Source organism: Anabrus simplex, chromosome 2 (genome assembly GCF_040414725.1).
Source record: "Anabrus simplex isolate iqAnaSimp1 chromosome 2, ASM4041472v1, whole genome shotgun sequence".
Classification (NCBI taxonomy): domain Eukaryota; kingdom Metazoa; phylum Arthropoda; class Insecta; order Orthoptera; family Tettigoniidae; genus Anabrus; species Anabrus simplex.
Window position 1 is genome coordinate 268936222 of NC_090266.1, and position 19339 is coordinate 268955560.

The 19339-nt window shown below is 38.2% G+C and overlaps 1 protein-coding gene across 1 annotated transcript in view; it reads right to left on the reverse strand.

Annotated features, from left to right (window-relative positions):
* Window positions 1–19339, reverse strand: part of LOC136864044 (ATPase ASNA1 homolog) — a 199867-nt gene that overhangs the window by 100551 nt on the left and 79977 nt on the right. The window contains exon 2 of the mRNA XM_067140571.2: window positions 10710–10857. Within this exon, the coding sequence (XP_066996672.2) occupies window positions 10710–10857 (148 nt within the window). The remainder of the gene's footprint in view (window positions 1–10709; window positions 10858–19339) is intronic.

Here is a 19339-nt window from a genome sequence, read left to right on the forward strand (position 1 = left end):
AATTCTCGCCTCCATCCCTTTGTATTTCGGCCCATTAATTTAACCTGTTCTTTTCTGCTAAGGCCCAGTAGGTTGGGTACAAGATACCCCCGTTTCAATTTGTAAGTTGTGCCTTGATGGCAATTAATTGTAAGGTCAGGTATTGCCTTTAATAGGCTTGAAAAATTGAGAGCGGGTCAGCTTTTTTATGCATTGTAAAAGTGCCTCTAGGAGGCTGGACATTTGTTAATTACGGAGCTGGTGCTCCTGGTACTGGGGGATTTCTGCCCCTTTGTAAATTTATGCTTCTCTGTAAATTTTGCTCTGGAAACGCAAAAATAGTAAAAATGAGGGCTTATAGCCGATGTGTGTTACAGAATTTGAAATCTTGGATCTCTTTCTAAGTCTTGATTTTAAATTGCTTGGTCATTGTTATCTCACTCAGTGAGAAATAATTGTTTTTTGAAAATATAACCTTCCATTTCAGTTTAAATTTTTTTTCTTGGCATTTGTAGTTAGACCCATTTACCCCAGCACCTTCTTTCACCTCTGCTAATCCACCAAACCACGGTAACAATTATTATTATTATTATTATTATTATTATTATTATTATTATTATTATTATTATTATTATTTTGATCACTACGATTTATCACCGTCCTATTATTATTATTATTATTATTATTATTATTATTATTATTATTATTATTATTATTATTATTGCGATTATCATCACTCGTCATTCTTAACCATCACACCGTACTATCATTTATGTGGAATCCGAACCTCTTTTAATCTTTGGGTCCGTAGTCTTTCAAACGACTATCTGCACATTCCATTTATTTTGTACGCACTATTACGGGTTCGAATCCTGCCCTCTACGTAATTCAATTTTACTCTGTTACATTGCCCGTATTTGTACACTCATTTCTCTGTGTTTATCATTAATTTCATACATTTCTTCATATCACATCCTTCAACACAGCTTCATTATACGATAAGTGTTCTCATGCAGAATTCATCTCTCTTCATATCTAAACATCATTTTATTCAATTATTAATCACTGAGTTATCAACTGACTTATTTCTCATCGACGCCATTGTACAACATATTTATATTCTGACTGCATGATTTTACATCTCTCTTCACATCTGATTTACTTCTGAGGTCACTCTCCATAAATAATCACAACAGCCTGAAATTATATTCACCTAATTCGATAATCATGATCCTGTAATTATTAGTCCTACGTGGTCCGGCTAATACTTGGAAATTAAATATCTGACATTTATTTGTAAAATATTGGACCGTAATTTAAACAACACGTTCATTAGCATTTAAGATTTATTAGCACCGGTATTATTACTCATAATTTAATTCACAAATTTTACTTATCACATATTTTTAATTCTGAATTAGAAAAACTATTCTGTCATCAACGATTCCCGATTATCTTAACATATTATCCATTCAAAATTTAATGTTACTCACTGTTCACATTGAAAGACGATATTTCATAAATTATTATTATTATTAGTTCGTGACATTCCCTACAAATTTTGTCAACGTTAATAAAAAAATATATTAACACAACGGAAAACGCTGGCATCGCACGGGCTGGATTTTCCATAACATTATCACACAAATTGTCGTCAATTGACTGACATAAAGAGCAAACTACGGGTCAGTTTGAACATTAAACACAAAATCAAATGTCAAGGAAAATTCAACTAGATTAATATTATAATCCATGCATGACTTAAATCACTACCCTACACCTACGGAAATATATGTACAGCAAAATAAATACATTATTTGACCCGACATTTAAAATACTACAATTTAATTCCGTCCGTTTATACTAAATTTAGAATGGACTCGGGAAGCGATCCATTTTGTTACATGAAGTAACCAAGTCAAAAATAAAACTGTTTCCTTTCCCAATCATGGCAACATCCCCAAATCAATTTACATGTCAATACTCATCTGTAGCTGAAATCCTTGGCAGGCATTGCGGACAAGAGGCCCATTTGGCCCTCCTCCAACTTACGCTTCCATAATGGCTGGTTTCATTTCACCTTCATATTTTATTACACGGCGTTCCGCCATTATAACACTGATTTAATCTTTTAATATGTTAACACTGACACATTGAAATTTAATTTTACCATATAATACCACTGAGGTATCAGAGACCCAATTTTATTTATGTACACTAATTTATCTTCGTCCTTTTCCCGCACAAAGGACTGGACACAAAACGACGGAGTGTCGATTAAATAGCCCAGCTCGCTTCGCGATCTCCGACACGGTATGTCCGAATTAATATAAAGTCGCACTCTTGATGTGTTCATTATGACAGCAGTTTTATTTCAGCTACCTACAGTACAGGCTCAATTATTCACTAAGATTTCCATTTACTGTCCGTCACACAGTTTAGTACACCTGCTTTCACTGTTACTTTAAAAGAAGATGTTTTATCATTCCTTGCTACTATTACATCTTTACTTGAATTCACCATTTACCAATCGTAGGCTCAGACCGTAGCATGATCTGGCATGATTTAACTTCACTCGACCCGCAGGTGACTGGAACACAACGACCTGATTCAGAGTAGCAAGTCACTTCGCCCGAGCTCCGAATACAATTGAGAGTGAGTTTGAACGTAAGTGCGGTCGTCTGTAAAATGAGGTAGTCCGTAAATTGAAGTTAGTGAGTGTTCCTTCCACTCGTATTTATTGATGGAGGGCCTTACTGATGGATTAGCTGACGTCATGCCTTGGAGAGAGGGGGTGGATTTCTCAAATCTGGCAGTCCGAACTGGAAGTTATAATTGATACCACATTAATCCCTTCATCTGGAACATACACTGGGTTTAATATGATTTCCTAACGATCACAGATTTCGGAGATATTAACAGATATCGCTCCACAATATTTCACGAGTTTCGTAGCGTCTCTCACGGCATGGTCATCTTCCGGCCAATAGCGTCCAAGATGCCGTGTTTCCAGGAAATTCAGTCTTCAATTTATTTAATTTGCAACTTATTATTTATTATTCTTCTACGCATGACATCTAAAAAGTTCCTTAATTTGATACATATAATTGCAATAATTGATTGATTACTTTCGAAAATAAATTGACACTTCATTTCATATCTTTCAAGATGGTATTCCTGGCTGGCCAACAGAATTTTGTGATTGGACTAGAGCAAGCGGTTTATTTGAATCTTCCTCCGTAACAACTTGATAAACCTATGCCCTGAGGCTCTGGTCTATTCCATTCTCCAATTCCGAGAATACGTGACATCACAAAAACTTTCTGCCCAACACAAATACATCTTCGCAGCGCTATACTGAGAGTCAATTCAAGACCTTAGCGGTCCCTTTGATGTTAAGTCAGACTTCTGGTCGGTGAAAAGGCTTCCGCAGCGCCAAATAGTTCCCTAGGTTTGTTACTTGTTCCTGAAGTCAGGAGCTTTCTCCAGTTTGGTTAGATATTCTGGTGAACTGACTTGATGAATTAAAATTTTTGCCCTGTATAAATATGGAAAATATATCACGGGTTGTATGTTAATCGGGTTCGTTACCAACTCTTATATTTCATATGTAGATGGCTATGAATAGTTATTGTTCTCAGTGGTGTATGTAGCAAAATAATAATTATTTAATATGATATTGATATCTTATTGCACTGTGTACTTAGTGAGTTTGTTCGAGTTCATTCCACTGCAGATAAGTTCGCATAATATGTGCGACGTTGAAGGTGGATCCAAGAAAACTGTTGGCAATACTAGCTGCAACAGCGTGTTCAGTATTCATAATGGCTGCCACCTGTGAGCAAGACGTGTGTGATGCTGTGACGCTTGAGTCCCCTGTGAAATACTTTAAAGCTAACAAAAGTGGAGAAAAATAAAGTAGAAAATCTAAACCAAATTGTTTTAAACGTTTACAGTAGCCTGCGAGCTTAGAATCCACTGTGGACTGTGGAAGACGTGAAAAAGACCGCGCAGCTGATCGGCGTTTCTGTGTACAGTGTTTACGTCGCTCACTTGGAAGTTGACCTCAACGGAAAATCCAAGTCTCCAGCGATAGATCGATGTGTCAGCTCAGCACTCGCCGTAAATAAAACAGGAAGGGCCTCAACACTGTATGGGAATAGGATCCTTGGCATATTCGATGATGATAATAATAATGTGTACTTTACTTTATATTCGTAACCGCCCTCTACCTGCAGAAATGTTGTCATGAGAGGATCATGAGTTCGTTTTTACCTTCCGAATGACGAGACTACAATATTTACAACATTCCTGGAAGCATTGTATTTTGCAATCCCACCCACGGGTGGGTTTTTCAGCTTTATTAAATGTGAGAAACTGCCACTGACTGTCGTTGCACAAGAGCGGAATCGTATACTTATGTTGTAAGTCTCCATGTGCCTCACACAAATCGCATTATGAAATAAAAATAAATCTTGCTTCTCTTGCCTCGGTATTAGTCAGTAATCTGTAGGTTTTACATGGTCAATAAAGGAATAAATAGGTATGGTACGTAATCAAAGTACAGCTATGTGAAAGGAAGTGATTTCGTTTGATGCTTCACTATTTCGGAATGACGTACTGTATTTGTCAGATGGACGCACGGCGTTAATGATAAGCTGGTTGTGGCGGAGATGGAGAACGGTGACGAGACGGGAAGGGGGAACAGGCGACGTGCTCACATGCGGAAGGATACTTTTCCTAAGCTCTTGACTTGAATTTCAGTATAATGTTGCAACCTTTCCATTGTTTCTGGCTCGCCTTTCTCTTATCGTACGAAACATATTTGTGTACATCTGTACCTTCTGGTCGGTATATTAATAGGCGCCCTACCTAGAAGCAGAACTCTAGCCATTGTGACAGGCTAATCCTCACGGCTCCGCTATGTCGCACAATCAGCTCGTGTTTCAACACTACTCATATAGAATATTGTCAACCAATTTTCTTCATCTCAATACGCGTACCATATTCTACTTTGGATATCAAATCATGAGTAAATTACGATCCCTAGCACTCGGGTACAGTACGTATGTATGTATTTTTAATTTGACCTTTTGCTCATTAAGTGGAGGTAGTTTGATAATCTTTAATGTTTAATATTTCAGTAACTGCCAGAAGCAATTTTTACAACATTTTCATTTTTTACATTATTTTTTAGAAATGGAAAGGTAATTTAAGCTACAGTGTTTATATATAACATTCTGATATTTTCACTAGTCACTCACCATAAAACTGAGCATTAATACATCACACACTGTACATGTTGTTTTTCATTCAATATTCACCTATTGACACTTTATCACTTCAACATGGAAATGCAAAATATCTGTATGTGGCTGGCAATACAAACACCTTTTCCAATTGACAATCATTTCCAGTTATGTGCTTTATCCCACTTATTGAATCTTACAAATTTCTTCTAATGATTGACAAGGTATGTGAATTTAACAAGTGGTTTCTATTTCATGGAAGTACTTCACTTAGGTAAGTTTTTAGGAGATGACAGCACCCATCAAATATGTCATTTTTTGATAGCACACTGTACATGTTATTTATCATTCAATATTCAGTAAAACTGGTAAACACCACCTTGGAACATTTCCTTGTGAAAGGAATGAAACTGTCATGGTAAGATACAGTTTAGTGTCAAAGCTGTTGGGCTTGTGCTGATGATTTGGTTGTAGTGATAGTATTGACAGAGCAAGCCAAAAATCTGCACAAAAATGTAGCAAATATAGGATAAAAATTAGTATTTCTAAGATTAAAGTGATACGTTCAGGGATGAGACCACAGAATAATGTATAACAGATAAGTATTGGAAAGGAACAGACAATTGTCAGTCATTCCAGGTGCTGAAAAAGGTTGTGCAGAAACTGAGGAACTGCATAGAAAGGTCAAAGTACAAGAAATTTCAAACAGGAACATATAGTCTAGGACAAAATCCTGTGTCAGGAAAAGTCAGGAATGTCATGATGGACAATTTATTTTATTGATATTTCCAAAATTTTCTACATTCCTAAACAATGCAGAACTAATGATCAATGAAAGTAAATGACGGCAGTCTCATCTGCCAGTTACGAGCTGCACACACAAACACACACACAGTTGGGGCAAAAGTCATTGCAACTATTTTCTTTCTTGCAGATACCATCTCGGTGGGAAAATGTGACATATACAGATGAAAGAACAAGATGGGAACTACATGTGTGGATGTTGAAGAACACGCAAACATTGTGCCTCACATATTTATTACGGTAGTGTACAGGAATATACTGGCCAATACAGCCAAGCACACCTCCTATATTACAGCACAACACAGCACACATACAGGTGACATCAAAAAACTGGGTCTAAAGGCCCTCAATGTAGTCCCCTGCAACGTCCACCACACGCTGCCAATGATGTGGGAGGCACTGAATACCATCTGTGTCACCAATTGATGCATCATCTATGAATCAGGTCATCTCTCGTTGCACAGTATCGGCAATGTCCTCTCGTGTCGCAAACCATCTACCACATAGCGGTTCCTGTACCTTTCGCATGAGATGAAAGTCACAGGGCGAAAGGTCAGATCAGTAGAGGACCGTAGATGCTCCAATTCTTCTCATCCCCAGTATCGCAGTTGCGCCCTACACACTCTGCTTAATGTGGTTTTGCGTTCTTGAGTATGACTGCCACAAGTTCCGGGCGTTTTTCCTGAATGCCACGTCGTACCTGTAGCACCAGAAGTTCCTGCAGCACTCTGCGCTCACTGTTCTGCCATGTGGAACAAAATGGAACACAATGACACCCCTGATGTCATACCCGACGATCACCATCAATTTCACGGGGGAAGGTTTCAGATGGAATTTCTGCCGCCTTGGTAATCCGGCATGTTGCTACTCCGCGGACTGGCGTTTGAGTTCCGGTTCATATAACCTGGCCCAAAACTCATCGATGGCAATTATTCGTGACATGAAGTGGTTGCCGTTCTGTTGCCAGTGTGCTAGGGGGTCGGAGCACGTTGCACATAGCATCCACCGTTGAACCAGTGCATACGGTGCCCACCGTGATGCGATTTTGCACAGTTGCAACTCTGACCGCAATATCCTGTGGATGGTGTGTTTCTCTATGCCACTTGCCCTCTCGAACTCCAGTAGCGTCCATCGTCTGTCTTCCTCCAGGAGCTGCTCGATGACGCCCACTTATAGATCGTCCCGAGCGTTGCTGATCACCTGTTGCCACACGTCCTTGCTGAAACTTTCCTATCCAACAAGGGCATTATTCCCAAGGGCTTCCACCAATTCAATGTGACATTCTCTTGCATTTCTCTCCTGGAGAACAGCTATTTTGATGCATGTGCGCTGCTCAAAACAGTTCACTTCCATCTCACACGACGCTCACCACATAACTGATTTCATAGCGCGCTCTGTGCTACTACCAGCATCACAGAGTCATCTGTTGTGAATGCACACTATGCCTGCATAGCTTCCACAGGACAAATAACAGTTTGTGATCAGCTCACATATCTGCAAGAAAAAATATAGTTGCAATGACTTTTGCCCCAACCTCCAAGTAAATACATTATACAATTGTCATTCTTCATCATCATATGCAGTTTAAAATTTTCATTAATTGTGTGGAAATTACAGTGAATTAGCAATACATTGTACCCAAAATATGGCATCTTCATCTCAAAAGATCAATGGGAATGATCCTATGCTACATTTCCCCTCATATTTTAAACTATACAGCTCTTAGTTAGAACTTTGTGTAGTGCATTTCAGATACACTATTGACATTTTGAATACATGAGTTTAATTTTAGTAAGCTTCATGTATGTGTATCTATAATCTAATTTAGAGTTTTTTTATAACCGGGCGAGTTGGCCGTGCGGTTACGAGCGTGCGCAGCTGTGAGCTCGCATCCGGGAGATAGTGGGTTCGAACCCCACTGTCGGCAGCCCTGAAGATGATTTTCTGTGGTTTCCCATTTTCACACCAGGCAAATGCTGGGGCTGTACCTTAATTAAGGCCACGGCTGCTTCCTTCCCATTCCTAGGCCTTTCCTGACCCATCATCGCCATAAGACCTATCGGTGTCAGTGCGAAGTAAGCAACTAGCAAAAAAAATTATTATTTTTCATTTAACTGAGTATTTTTAGTCAATGAATATGGGCAAACTGGTAACATAATCAATTCCTCATTGTTTTACCTCTGTAATGAGGAATAATACTCTGTCATTTTCTCTCAAAACATTCATTTTTAAACATCAAACATGTAAAACCTGCCCAAGACTGCTGCCACCATATTTAAAACTACCACTTCTAAGGTTAAAACTTTAATACTGTCATAGGTAAAAAGTTTTTGAAGACTTTTGTTTGGAGCGTGACATTGCATGGAAGTGAAATATGGACGATAACTCACTTAGAAAGAAAGAGAATAGAAGCTTCTGAAATGTGGTGTTATAGAAGAATGCTGAAGGTGAGATGGATAGATCGAATCACAACTGAAGAGATACTGAATCAGACTGGTGAGAGGAGATTGTTGTGGCTAAATTTGACGAGAAGAAGAGATAGAATGATAGGACACATCTTAAGACATGCAGGAGTTGTGCAATTGGTTTTTGAGGGAAGATGATGATGATGATGATTCTTGTTGTTTAAAGGGGCCTAACATCGAGGTTATCGCCCCCTAATGGTACGAAATGAGTCGAAATGGAATGACAAATTAAAAGTCAAAAATCTTCCACTGACCAGAATTCAAAATGCGAGGAAGAAAAATGAATGAATGGTTATGAATTTAAAACAATCAGTGGATCCGACCCGCAATGTCTCGCATTCACAGAAACTGACAGGACACAATGGTATTACTGACCAAGGTACTGCGTCTATAGCATAATACTGAATCGATAACGCTTTTAGACCAAAGGGGTCCAAAATCCAAGTCATCGGCCTCTCATAATGGTACTTTTCGTTAGGAAAGTACAGCCATGGTATTTGTCATGTTGCGGTACCAAACAAAAGTAGCTTGGACTCTTGGCATTGCACACAGTATGGTACTACTCACAGATAATGAAATTCGCATAGGGAATGAAATTCGCACAGGGAATACAGACCTATGGTGTTTCGCACACTGCGGCGCTATTTACTGGCAACGCAAACCTATACAAGCAACGCAAACCTATGACGTTCCTCACAAAAGTGAACTAACCACAGGGACCCGCGCTATCCCAGGGTGTTCCTCACATAGTGGTTACTAAGCATAGGCAAGGCAGAACCATGGTGTCACTCATCCCATGGTGTTGCACATATAGGGGTACAAATCACTGGTACTGTAGAAGCCGCCAACGTACTCTATTGTTAATAATCACAAACCTATGTGGTACGTAACAGAGTGGTACTGAGCGCAAGTAGTCTCATGGTTCTAAGTTCATCATCCCTTGGTCGCCCCTTTTAGTCGCCTTGTACGACAGGCAGGGGATACCGTGGGTGTATTCTTCACCTGCACCCCCCACCCACAGGGGCTTGTGTGTTTGGTCCGCGAGAGGTATTTTATTTCCCTCAAGTCCGCCGGCAAGCCGGTTAGGACACCCCTATCCGCCACCTGGGAAGCGCCACGTGGGAGTATTACCTCTCCCACTGCTACGCCAGCGTAGTAGGTTCGTGGGTTTTTGAGGGAAGTGTAGGGGGTAAGAACAGTAGGGGTGGACCAAGGTATGAATATGACAAGCAGATTAGTGCAATGTAGGATGCAGCAATTATGTAGAAATAAAAAGGTAAGCACAGGATAGGGTGACATGGCAAGCTGGATCAAACCAGTCTATGGACTGATAACTCAAACAACAGGTGAAAGTAAAGGAAAACTGATGTGTGACTGGTTTCTTTACCAATCCAACTTCACTCGGTCAACTACTGCTATTTTCCGACCTCAATGGCACTAAATTTTGCGAGGCCATCAACTATCTAGAATAAGATGAACAGGCAATGACTGAAAAACCTTCGGTCTCGGTATCTTCATTAATGATAGAAATGGGCATTTGGAACAGAGTTCAGTCAGTATCATGAGAAACACTGAAGAGTTATGTGATACAAAAGGTAGCAACACCCTCTTAGAAACCATCATCAATGGCAGTGGGATCCATAATGCTGACCAAGTGATATCAAAGCAAGACCAGGAGCTGGCCAGGATCAACTAGATAGCAGTCAGGCACACAAAAACCAGGTGTCTGGCCCGAAATAAAAGCCACTTCAAAACATTTAGTGTCCCGTCAACCACCTCATTGAATTAAATCGAATAATCAGATTTTTCCCTGAAAGCCTAATAGCTCTTGTTGATGGATAACAGATTCAAAAGTTACAAAAGCATTGTAATAAAGCACTAAGAAAATTTTCTTTTAAAAAATCTATTAACAAATACAAAAGCCAGTAAAATGTTGGCAAATTTTATTAAAGGGAAGATAATACAAATTTGGATGAATCCAGACATGACTCAAGACATTCAAACAATAACATTTGTTCCCCCTCATTACACACCAAGAATAAGCAAAAGGGACAAAGTCAACAATAAAATTTGTTCCCCCACATTAAACACCAAGAATAAGTAAAAGGGACAAAGTCAAAGTTCAAAGGCAGCCAACATTCCTGCGTAAAGCGTATCATCTTGTATTCATTACCTTACAAGCAAGAAACTGAAGAATGAATCCACGACTCACCATTGCATACAAATTATCAAAACCTTTGACCTTCGTAGGAACTTTTGAAAACTTCTGATCAAAAGCATCAGATATATTGTGGGCTGGATCAGTAGAAATGATGAGGACGCTCTCTCTAACACGAGATAGTTGCACAGCTAGGCTACAACTGAAACAGAGAAAGTTATACTAGTTAAGAATTTCTTAACGAATCAAATGAACAGCAATTCTTATAAAAAGAGAGGTAGGTATCTGCCTCAAGCAGAGGTGCCAACCTTTGAAGTGGATTATCAGTAATTGCCCTCTGCCCCCGAGAAAACTTTCGAGTCAAGTCCAAAGCATGCTCTTTCCTTATCGATAATGACACCCCCTTTGCCCTTCCCTCTAGCAATTTATTCAAAAGTATATCATATTACACAATAACATTTGCACGCAACCTGTTAGTTCTATGTTAAAATATTCCTTGTAGCTTGTTTCCACACGTGTGTAGTTTTTCTTGAAGCATCCTTCCCACTGTGATGACATTTTCGTCTTCTGAACCAAAAGCGATTCCAGTGCAGATGTACTTAATGTAGGCCTCACTTCTTCCTCAATCTTTCTGTCAACTATCAGGTACACTTAACACAGCAAATACAACATTACTGAAGGATTTATAGTGGTGAAGAGCAGCTCCTGAGCTCCTTCATTCACAATGAATTTTACAATGCGTATGGGTAGCAAAAGGAAGTCACGATCAAATAAGTATCATTGCCAACTCACAAGCATTGAAATGAGGATGATTTAGGAGAAAGGCTCAAAAGGACTGAATACTTTTCCCTTATTTTCTTTTTCTCGTAGAAAATCATTTTTCGTGATAATGTCAGCTTTTCCGTAATAATTTCCCCTTTGACCGTAATTCTGTAATCATTACGTGAAATCCGTAATAATTACGGACAATCCATAATAGCTGGCACCTCTGCTCAAGGAAAATTCTTTGTACAAGACATTAAAAAATTTTAGTAAAAAGCTAGAGGCACTGAAGAGACTGCGTAATTTCATAATTTTTAAGAGTATCAACAAATAACTTCAATAATCCACAAATACAGTAAAACCTCAACGTTTCTGCAGGGGACAACAAAAATGAACGTGTCAAGCAAGAAAACGTACTATTAAATATACGAATGAAAACTATCCAACAGGGATATGGAAACACTAGATATGAATTTTTTCCGACATGAAGGCATTTTACGTCGTGTATCCAAAGGTAAAGTGAAAACTATATCCACCATTTCTCAAAATGAGAGGAAAGTATTAATAGGTGTGAAAAATACGAGAACAAATATGGAAACCTTCTCTGCTGGGGCTTATAAAATAACAAGTGCACTGAATAGTGTGAAAAACACCAAACAACAAATATGAAAACATATGCACTGGGGCCAATAAAAATATCCATGTATTATTGCAGATCACTCTCTTTCTAAAACAAATGTTAGCAGAAGCCTTTTATTTCAGAGCAGTGGGTTATAAAACATTACATTCTGGTCACATTCTTAGACAATGAATTGGAGGTTATACTCGGCCATGTGCAACTGTGACAGAATGACTTTGGCCGCCACTTTCAAAACTTTGATCAAGTCGAATTGATCGAGTCAAAACTCGAAGGTGCGAGTTCAACCAAGACCAACTACAATATTATCAGACCTGAATGCCTATACCTATACGTAACAAAATAACTGGCACATTGTGCCACGTGTTAGGCGGCATGTGGAGCCAAGTTTGCATTTAGGTTTTGTTTAAACTGCGCACATGTGTGGTAGGTTGAGGTTATCTTGCTACTGGAATTCACGATTTAATTATCCACTGAATATTTTTGGGTGGTAAAATAGTGTTGCAGTGTCCTTTTATCTGCTCCTTTACTGGTTATCTGGATATTTTTAATGTGTTTGTGATGTATCTAGTATTTAGAGGTTATTTCAGTAAGTGGTCTGAAAGTGACAAAATTACAGATTTTACCTCATTCATCTGTGAAGTTCAGAATAAATTTGTTAAACCATTCAGTGTAACAGTGAAGGAAGATTGCGTTTGTGAAGGTGGATGATGAGTCATTTATTAACATTCCATCAGTGAGTTTTAAAGTTTCAAGTTCATTTGCAGTTGAATTGTTTCACAAAAATATGTGCTTGTCTACAGAGCATTTTAGGTTTATATTGGTTGCGATGCTTGTGAAGACCTGAAGTGTGACAGATCTACGAAGTTTGAAACTTTGGTAAGTCATCTAGCAAGTTATTCTGATGATAATATTAGTCTCACTGATAAACGTTCTCTTTTGGTGAAACTTTAGAAAAAATGCACTTGAGTTAGACTGTGAGTTTAATGCAGAGAGAAGTAGTAAAATAAAATTTGTTCTGGAACATCAGAGCTCTCTATAACTAATCAAATAAGATACTCTCCAGAACTACTCATATGGGCTGGGACATTCTATTATTATACCAAACGTTGCCGTTTGCGGTTTTAAGTAAAGTGGTCAATGTTGATGTTGGTACAGAGTTAGTCTGTAAATTTACAACTAAGGCCAGATTTTCAGACCTTAAAGAGATGTTTCATTCAGAGAAGAGTTTCCTGCTAAAAGTGGCTCCAAATTTATCTAGGAAGGCTCTGTACCCTACAACAATAGAGACAGAATATATCATTGCCTGTAAAGTCTTTCATCGTAAAAATGTTGCTGGTTTGGAATTTCTTAACAGTCAAGGTGTGGATGTTTCTGATGGCACAATCCAGTTTCGAAAATTAATTCAAAAGTGCTGGACAGTTTGTAATGTGCAGCATCCAATTAAAGGTACATATATCAGAAATGACGATGCTAATCCAAATACTGGTCCTGATGACATGAAACTTTCATTCCTTACATGTTTAAAAACATACACAGACTTATCACATGTCATAAACAGAAGGAAGATTGACACACACACTTACCACAGTAATAAAACTGTGTAAATATATTTTCAGTAAGTACCACTGGTCTTATGAGCTTACTATCAAATTGCATACAGATAGTTTAGAGGCAAGATTTGGTATCAACAGGAGATTGAGTGGTTGCACTTATAATGCTTGTGTGGTACAAATTCTTGAGTCTGAAAGAAAGCTCAAAGGGTTAGGTGTACTGAAGATGAGGTCCGCAAAACTTGATGAATTTTCTTTGAAAGTCTTTGCTCGTAATGATTATAACAATAACCATGATGGAATTATTGATAATTTAGATGCGTTAAAGCCTGCATTAGAAGTAGTAGTTCACATCACAATTCCCCTTGAAACACTGTGGATTTTGGTCTGCATTGCTAGCTGCACCAGTTTACAAGTAATTCAAATATTATGTAAAAAAGTGTGATGTCTGCATTGAAATGTTGCAGACTGAAAATGAATTTTTTGTGGATAGTGACAGTGAAATGATATATTTTAATCTAGTGAAGAGAGGTGGTTTGAACTGTCCATCATTGATGGTCATGTCCTTGCGTTGTAACAGTGCTCAGACTTTTCCAGGTGTTAATTAGTGACAGTTACCAACCAGAATTTCTTAAGTTACAGAATCAAAGAGAGGCACTGGTAGTGTTAGGATTTCAGTTAATTAACCTGGATCCGCCCAAGATTGAATTTTTTGAGAATAAAATTGTAACTTTTAGCGTTGGATACAGTGCGCGCGGTTACAATACTAAGAGTCCAAGAAGACTGTGTAGTTTGCCGTGCCATATATGGCACGCTGGGCGGATTCAGGTTAAGAGTAGTATATGTAGCCATAATGACGAGTGTCAGTGCAGTGTGAAGTTGAAAACGATAATTAAAAAGTGCATTAACGTGTTAGCAAATGTTTTTATAATAATCATGATTTTCTTATAAATACACCTTTAATTGTATATTTCAAGTGAAACTAGGCTGGTAAATGTGTATTCGTTGAGAATGTTGTTTCACTGTCCTGTGTAATTTGTGTTTTTCTTGTAATAAGTAGTGCACTAATGTGATTTACCAACAAATGTTAGTTTAATTTTGTCATTTTCAAGTGTACTGGCTGTAGGGATATGTTAGTGAGTCATGTGCGTATTTAAAGTACAGTAGTCTAGGTTGGTGAATTTCTTATTTACTGAGTTCGGTATGCCATTTCAGTGTTATGGGTGGTTTCCTTGTAATGTGTTGTGTGTGCGTTGTTGTGTTTTACCAACAAATTTTGGTTAAATTTTTGTCATTTTCAAGAGCATGGGTGGTAGGGTTATGTTAGCAAGTCATGTGCATATATAGTATTGCTAGCTGAATATCTTACTTACTGAGTATGATATGTCATTTCCCTGTTATGGATGATTTGTGCTTTTTCTTGTAGTGTGTTGTGTTGTTGTTTTACCAATGAATGCTAATTACTTACATTTTGTAAATGTCAAATGTACTGGTGTAGGATTATGTAAGTTGGTCGAATACTTGTTTTGATTTTGGTATATTATTTTAAACCGTTTTGTGTTTTCTAACTATGGAAACACGATTTATATTGCATATACTAATTCTTATTTGCAAAGATTATAACATTATCGGCATTAGTTACATTATTAGGAATTAATGCCCAGCTGCGTCCCACAGCAGACAGTGGTCCCAATGTTTCTGCCACGTTTCATTCTGCATGAAGGTCTGATAGGTTCTAGTTTGTCTTGGTTCAACATTCGAGGCCTCTGCACACTTAAAGATGCAAATGCCAGTTCGCTTTCTGAAAGATTTCAATGTTTTCTTCATTCGAAAGGAATTTCACTTTTTCCGTATCCATACCTAGGCTTTCACACGACATTGAGATTGCTCTTGGTAAACTGTCCGAGTGTAATGGAATCTTATGAGACCGATGTGGTGATAGGTGTGGCATCGTGGATGAGAGAAGGGGAGGGTAACAGAGAAGTATTTCCAGAAGGGTATACAGTCTATCGTAGAGACCGAGGAGATAAAATGGGAGAGGGGTTGTTTATTCTGGTGAAGGAAATTTATTGTTCACATGAATGGTTTACCAATGAACGGGACGAAATATCTATATATATATAAAATAAGAGTTTTGTCTGTACATTGCTCAGAATTTGAAAAAAATGGTATTTCTGTATCGTTCATGTCCACAGTAACAAGGAAACGCACTTTTTTCTTTTCCGTAATTTCTGTCTGTCTGTCTATCTATCTGTCTGTATGTATGTACACGCATCACTTCAAAACGGCTGAAGAGAATTTAATGAAAATCGGTATGTGTAGTCGGGGGATGAGCCACTATAATCTAGGCTATAAATCATTTTATTTACGCAGAATGAAATGGTAGTTTAGGGGAAGGCCTAAAATTCAATTCCCGAATATTTATATTTTAAGTGGTCCTGTCGATAAATACTACATAACTAAAGTTACATAGAATGAAATTTCCGATCATTTATGTCTTATACAATTTTACCGTACCGGCTATGATAACACTGATATTCATGAATTTCGATTTTTGTTGCTAAGTCCACATCAATGCCGAGCCACGAGAAAATGGGTGAACAGAATTTAATGAAAATCGGTATATAGAGTCGGGGAAGAAAAAACTGTAGTCTAAGCTATAAACAATTTTACTGAACCTGGGTGAAATGGTAGTTTAGGGGTAGGCGCCTAAAATTTAAATTTTAAATACTTTCGTTATTGCTCCTATAGAAAAGTACTACATAACAAAAGTTATAGAGAATACAATTTCCGATAACTTATGTTTTATTCAGTTTTACCGTACCGACTGTGATAAGAGTAGTATTTCCGAGGCGGAAGAAAACCATTGTTTGTTGTGATGTTCCTTGCCTCTTATCGTGCCCTCAACTCTGATAGATGGGATTACTATTGCGTACCAAGTATAACAGCCCGACTCAATATTGGCGGGAAAGAGCTGGGGAGTTAAAAAATTGTTTTCTTTAGCATGCCATTCCTCTGGTTCATACAATGTCTGATACTGCTGCTACGTAACACACTGGTTCATCAGTATTCCAGCTATTCACTCCCTACTCTGACACGCTGTTTTGAATGAGCAGTGTGCAGATTTGGCAGAGGCTCGCTTAGTCATAGTAGTATGACCCGGTCTAGAATTACAATTTAGGCCTATTCCAAATTACAGCACTACAATTCATTAATAATTCAAAATTCAACCCTGAAAAGAGACGTTACTTAAGAAAAGCGTCTTCCTCTTCAGTTTTATTAAACTCTACATTCATTTTGTTCGAAATTAGCAGTGAAGAGGGGTTTTCTCCTCTGGCTTGGAGGAAAAATTTGCCTCCAAGTCAGATAGATTTTTCCGCCAGTGTAGTGAAATGAGATTTTCTGACTCTTCGGGTACTCCTAGGAAAGAGATTAGTAAAAGGGCACAGATCTGTCCTCCTGGGACTCCCCGCTATTTGACCCCACTCCCCCGACGAAAAAGACGAAGAGTGTTCACGGATCAAGGCTGTGCGGCTTGGCCATTCTAGCTCTGGAACTTTGGACTGTTAGATCGGCAGCGTAGTACTGTTAGTTAAAAGTGAGAAAACGTGTTGTTTTTCATTTGATCGAGTATTTCATATTGCTTTTAATCGTGCCATTCCTACTGACGTCATTGTAATGACTTTTGTTCATTTCACTTGGGAAAACGACTAAGGCAGTCTTTCTGAGAATGTAAAAAAGCAGGTGGAGAGTGAGTGTATAATGAAAACTCCCCAACCTGATTGTGACAGAGTAGGCAAGCAGACCTACCATCACAATGAAAATTCCCTAACCCAGTCTTCATATGAGAAAAGATTTCCCCGTCGCGTTTCTAGGGTAACGTTGCTATGCAATATAATACAATCTTGCTCACAAGGTGTACACTACTTAACATAGAATTCTGTATACAATGTAGAATTCCGTAGCGAAGCACGGGTACATCGGCTAGTTAGGGATAAAATTAGTTTGTGATAATATAAAAGAGGTGGGAATTACAGGAACATACAGGCCTGGAAGAGAGGAAAGAGACATGGAAATATTTGAAAAAATAATAGATTATACTCATAAAAACAATAATAATGATATGGTAATAATTGGGGGAGATCTAAATTTGCCTGAAGTTCAATGGAATGGAGCTGCAAGTGAAGCCCATGAACAGAAACTGGCAAATAAGTTAATTTGGGAGGGAGGATTTACACAAATAGTACAAGAACCAACTCATCTCAATAACTTGCTAGATGTATTCTTGGTTAAATCATGGGATATTGTTGATAAAACTGAGGTAATTGGAGGAATAGGTGACCATAAGGCAGTAATAATGGATGTGGGACTGGTAGCAAAAAGGCTTAAGACAAGAAGACAAGAAATTGTACAGAAAAACTAAAGATGATGAATTTGGGAGTTACCTTAAGTCGCAATTGAGTTGTTGGATAAGTGAAGGGAGTAACTTGGATACACTTTGGGCTAAATTTAAAGGAATCATATGGGAAGGAGAGAAGAGATTTGTACCTGTTAAGAAGGGTAAAATGACCTTAGACCCTGTTTATTATACAAGGGAAATAAGAAAATTAAAAAGAAAATGTAGAATAGTAAACAGGAAAATCAAAGAGGGTAGGGAGAGTAGAGAAACTAGAGAACAGCTAATGAGGGAACTGAATAGTGAAAAAGGAAGCAAAAAAGAATTATATGAATGGCATACTTCAAGAGGGTAATGACCACAAAGGAAAATGGAAGAAGCTGTATTCATATATTAGGAATCAAAAAGGAAAAGGAATCCAAATTCCCACAATGGTGGGAGAAGGGGGCTACTTAAAGGATGCAACAAAGAATTAAAAGAGAAAAGTTACTTAAGTATGGTTCGTCCATTATTGGAATAAGCAAACAGTGTTCGGGATCCTCGCCAAGAACACTATTTAACAGATACTGAGAAAGCAAATCTATTTAGCAGGGAATTCAGAGATTCAGTAGGAGACTGTCAGGAGTTGAAAACCAAGATAGAAGATAGAGAGGGAGAGACACATAGGGAAACAAGAAGCTTCTCATTCACAAATGAAGATATTTTCAGAGAAATCCAACTGCTTTAGCAAGGAAAAGCAGCAGGAAGTGATCAAATTACTGGGGAGGTATTAAAAGACAATGGGGTGGTACATAGTGCCTTATTTAAAATTTCTCTTTGACTATGTCATAAATAACAGTGTAATTCCAAAGGAATGGAAGGAATCTATAATAGCACCAATTTATAAAGGAAAGGGTGATAAAAGGAAAACTGAGAACTACAGACCAATCAGCCTGACCAGTGTAGTTTGTAAAATACTGGAGAGTTTAATAGCTTTTTTTTTTTTTTTTTTTTTTTTTTTTTTTTTTTTTTTTTTTTTTTTGTTATTGCTTGACGTGGCACCGACACAGGTATGTCATACGGCGACGATGGGATAGAAAGGCCTAGGAATTGGAAGGAAATGGCCATGGCCATAATTAAGGTACAGCCCCGGCATTTTTGCCTGGTGTGAAAATGAGAAACCACGGAAAACCATCTTCAGGGCTGCCGACAGTGGAGCTCGAACCCACTATCTCCCGATTACTGGATACTGGCCGCACTTAAGCGACTGCAGCTATCGAGCTCGGTCATTTTAACACGTTGAGTGCCAGACCGAAATTCATAGGATTGCCACCTAGTGCCGTGAGCTAATAAGATC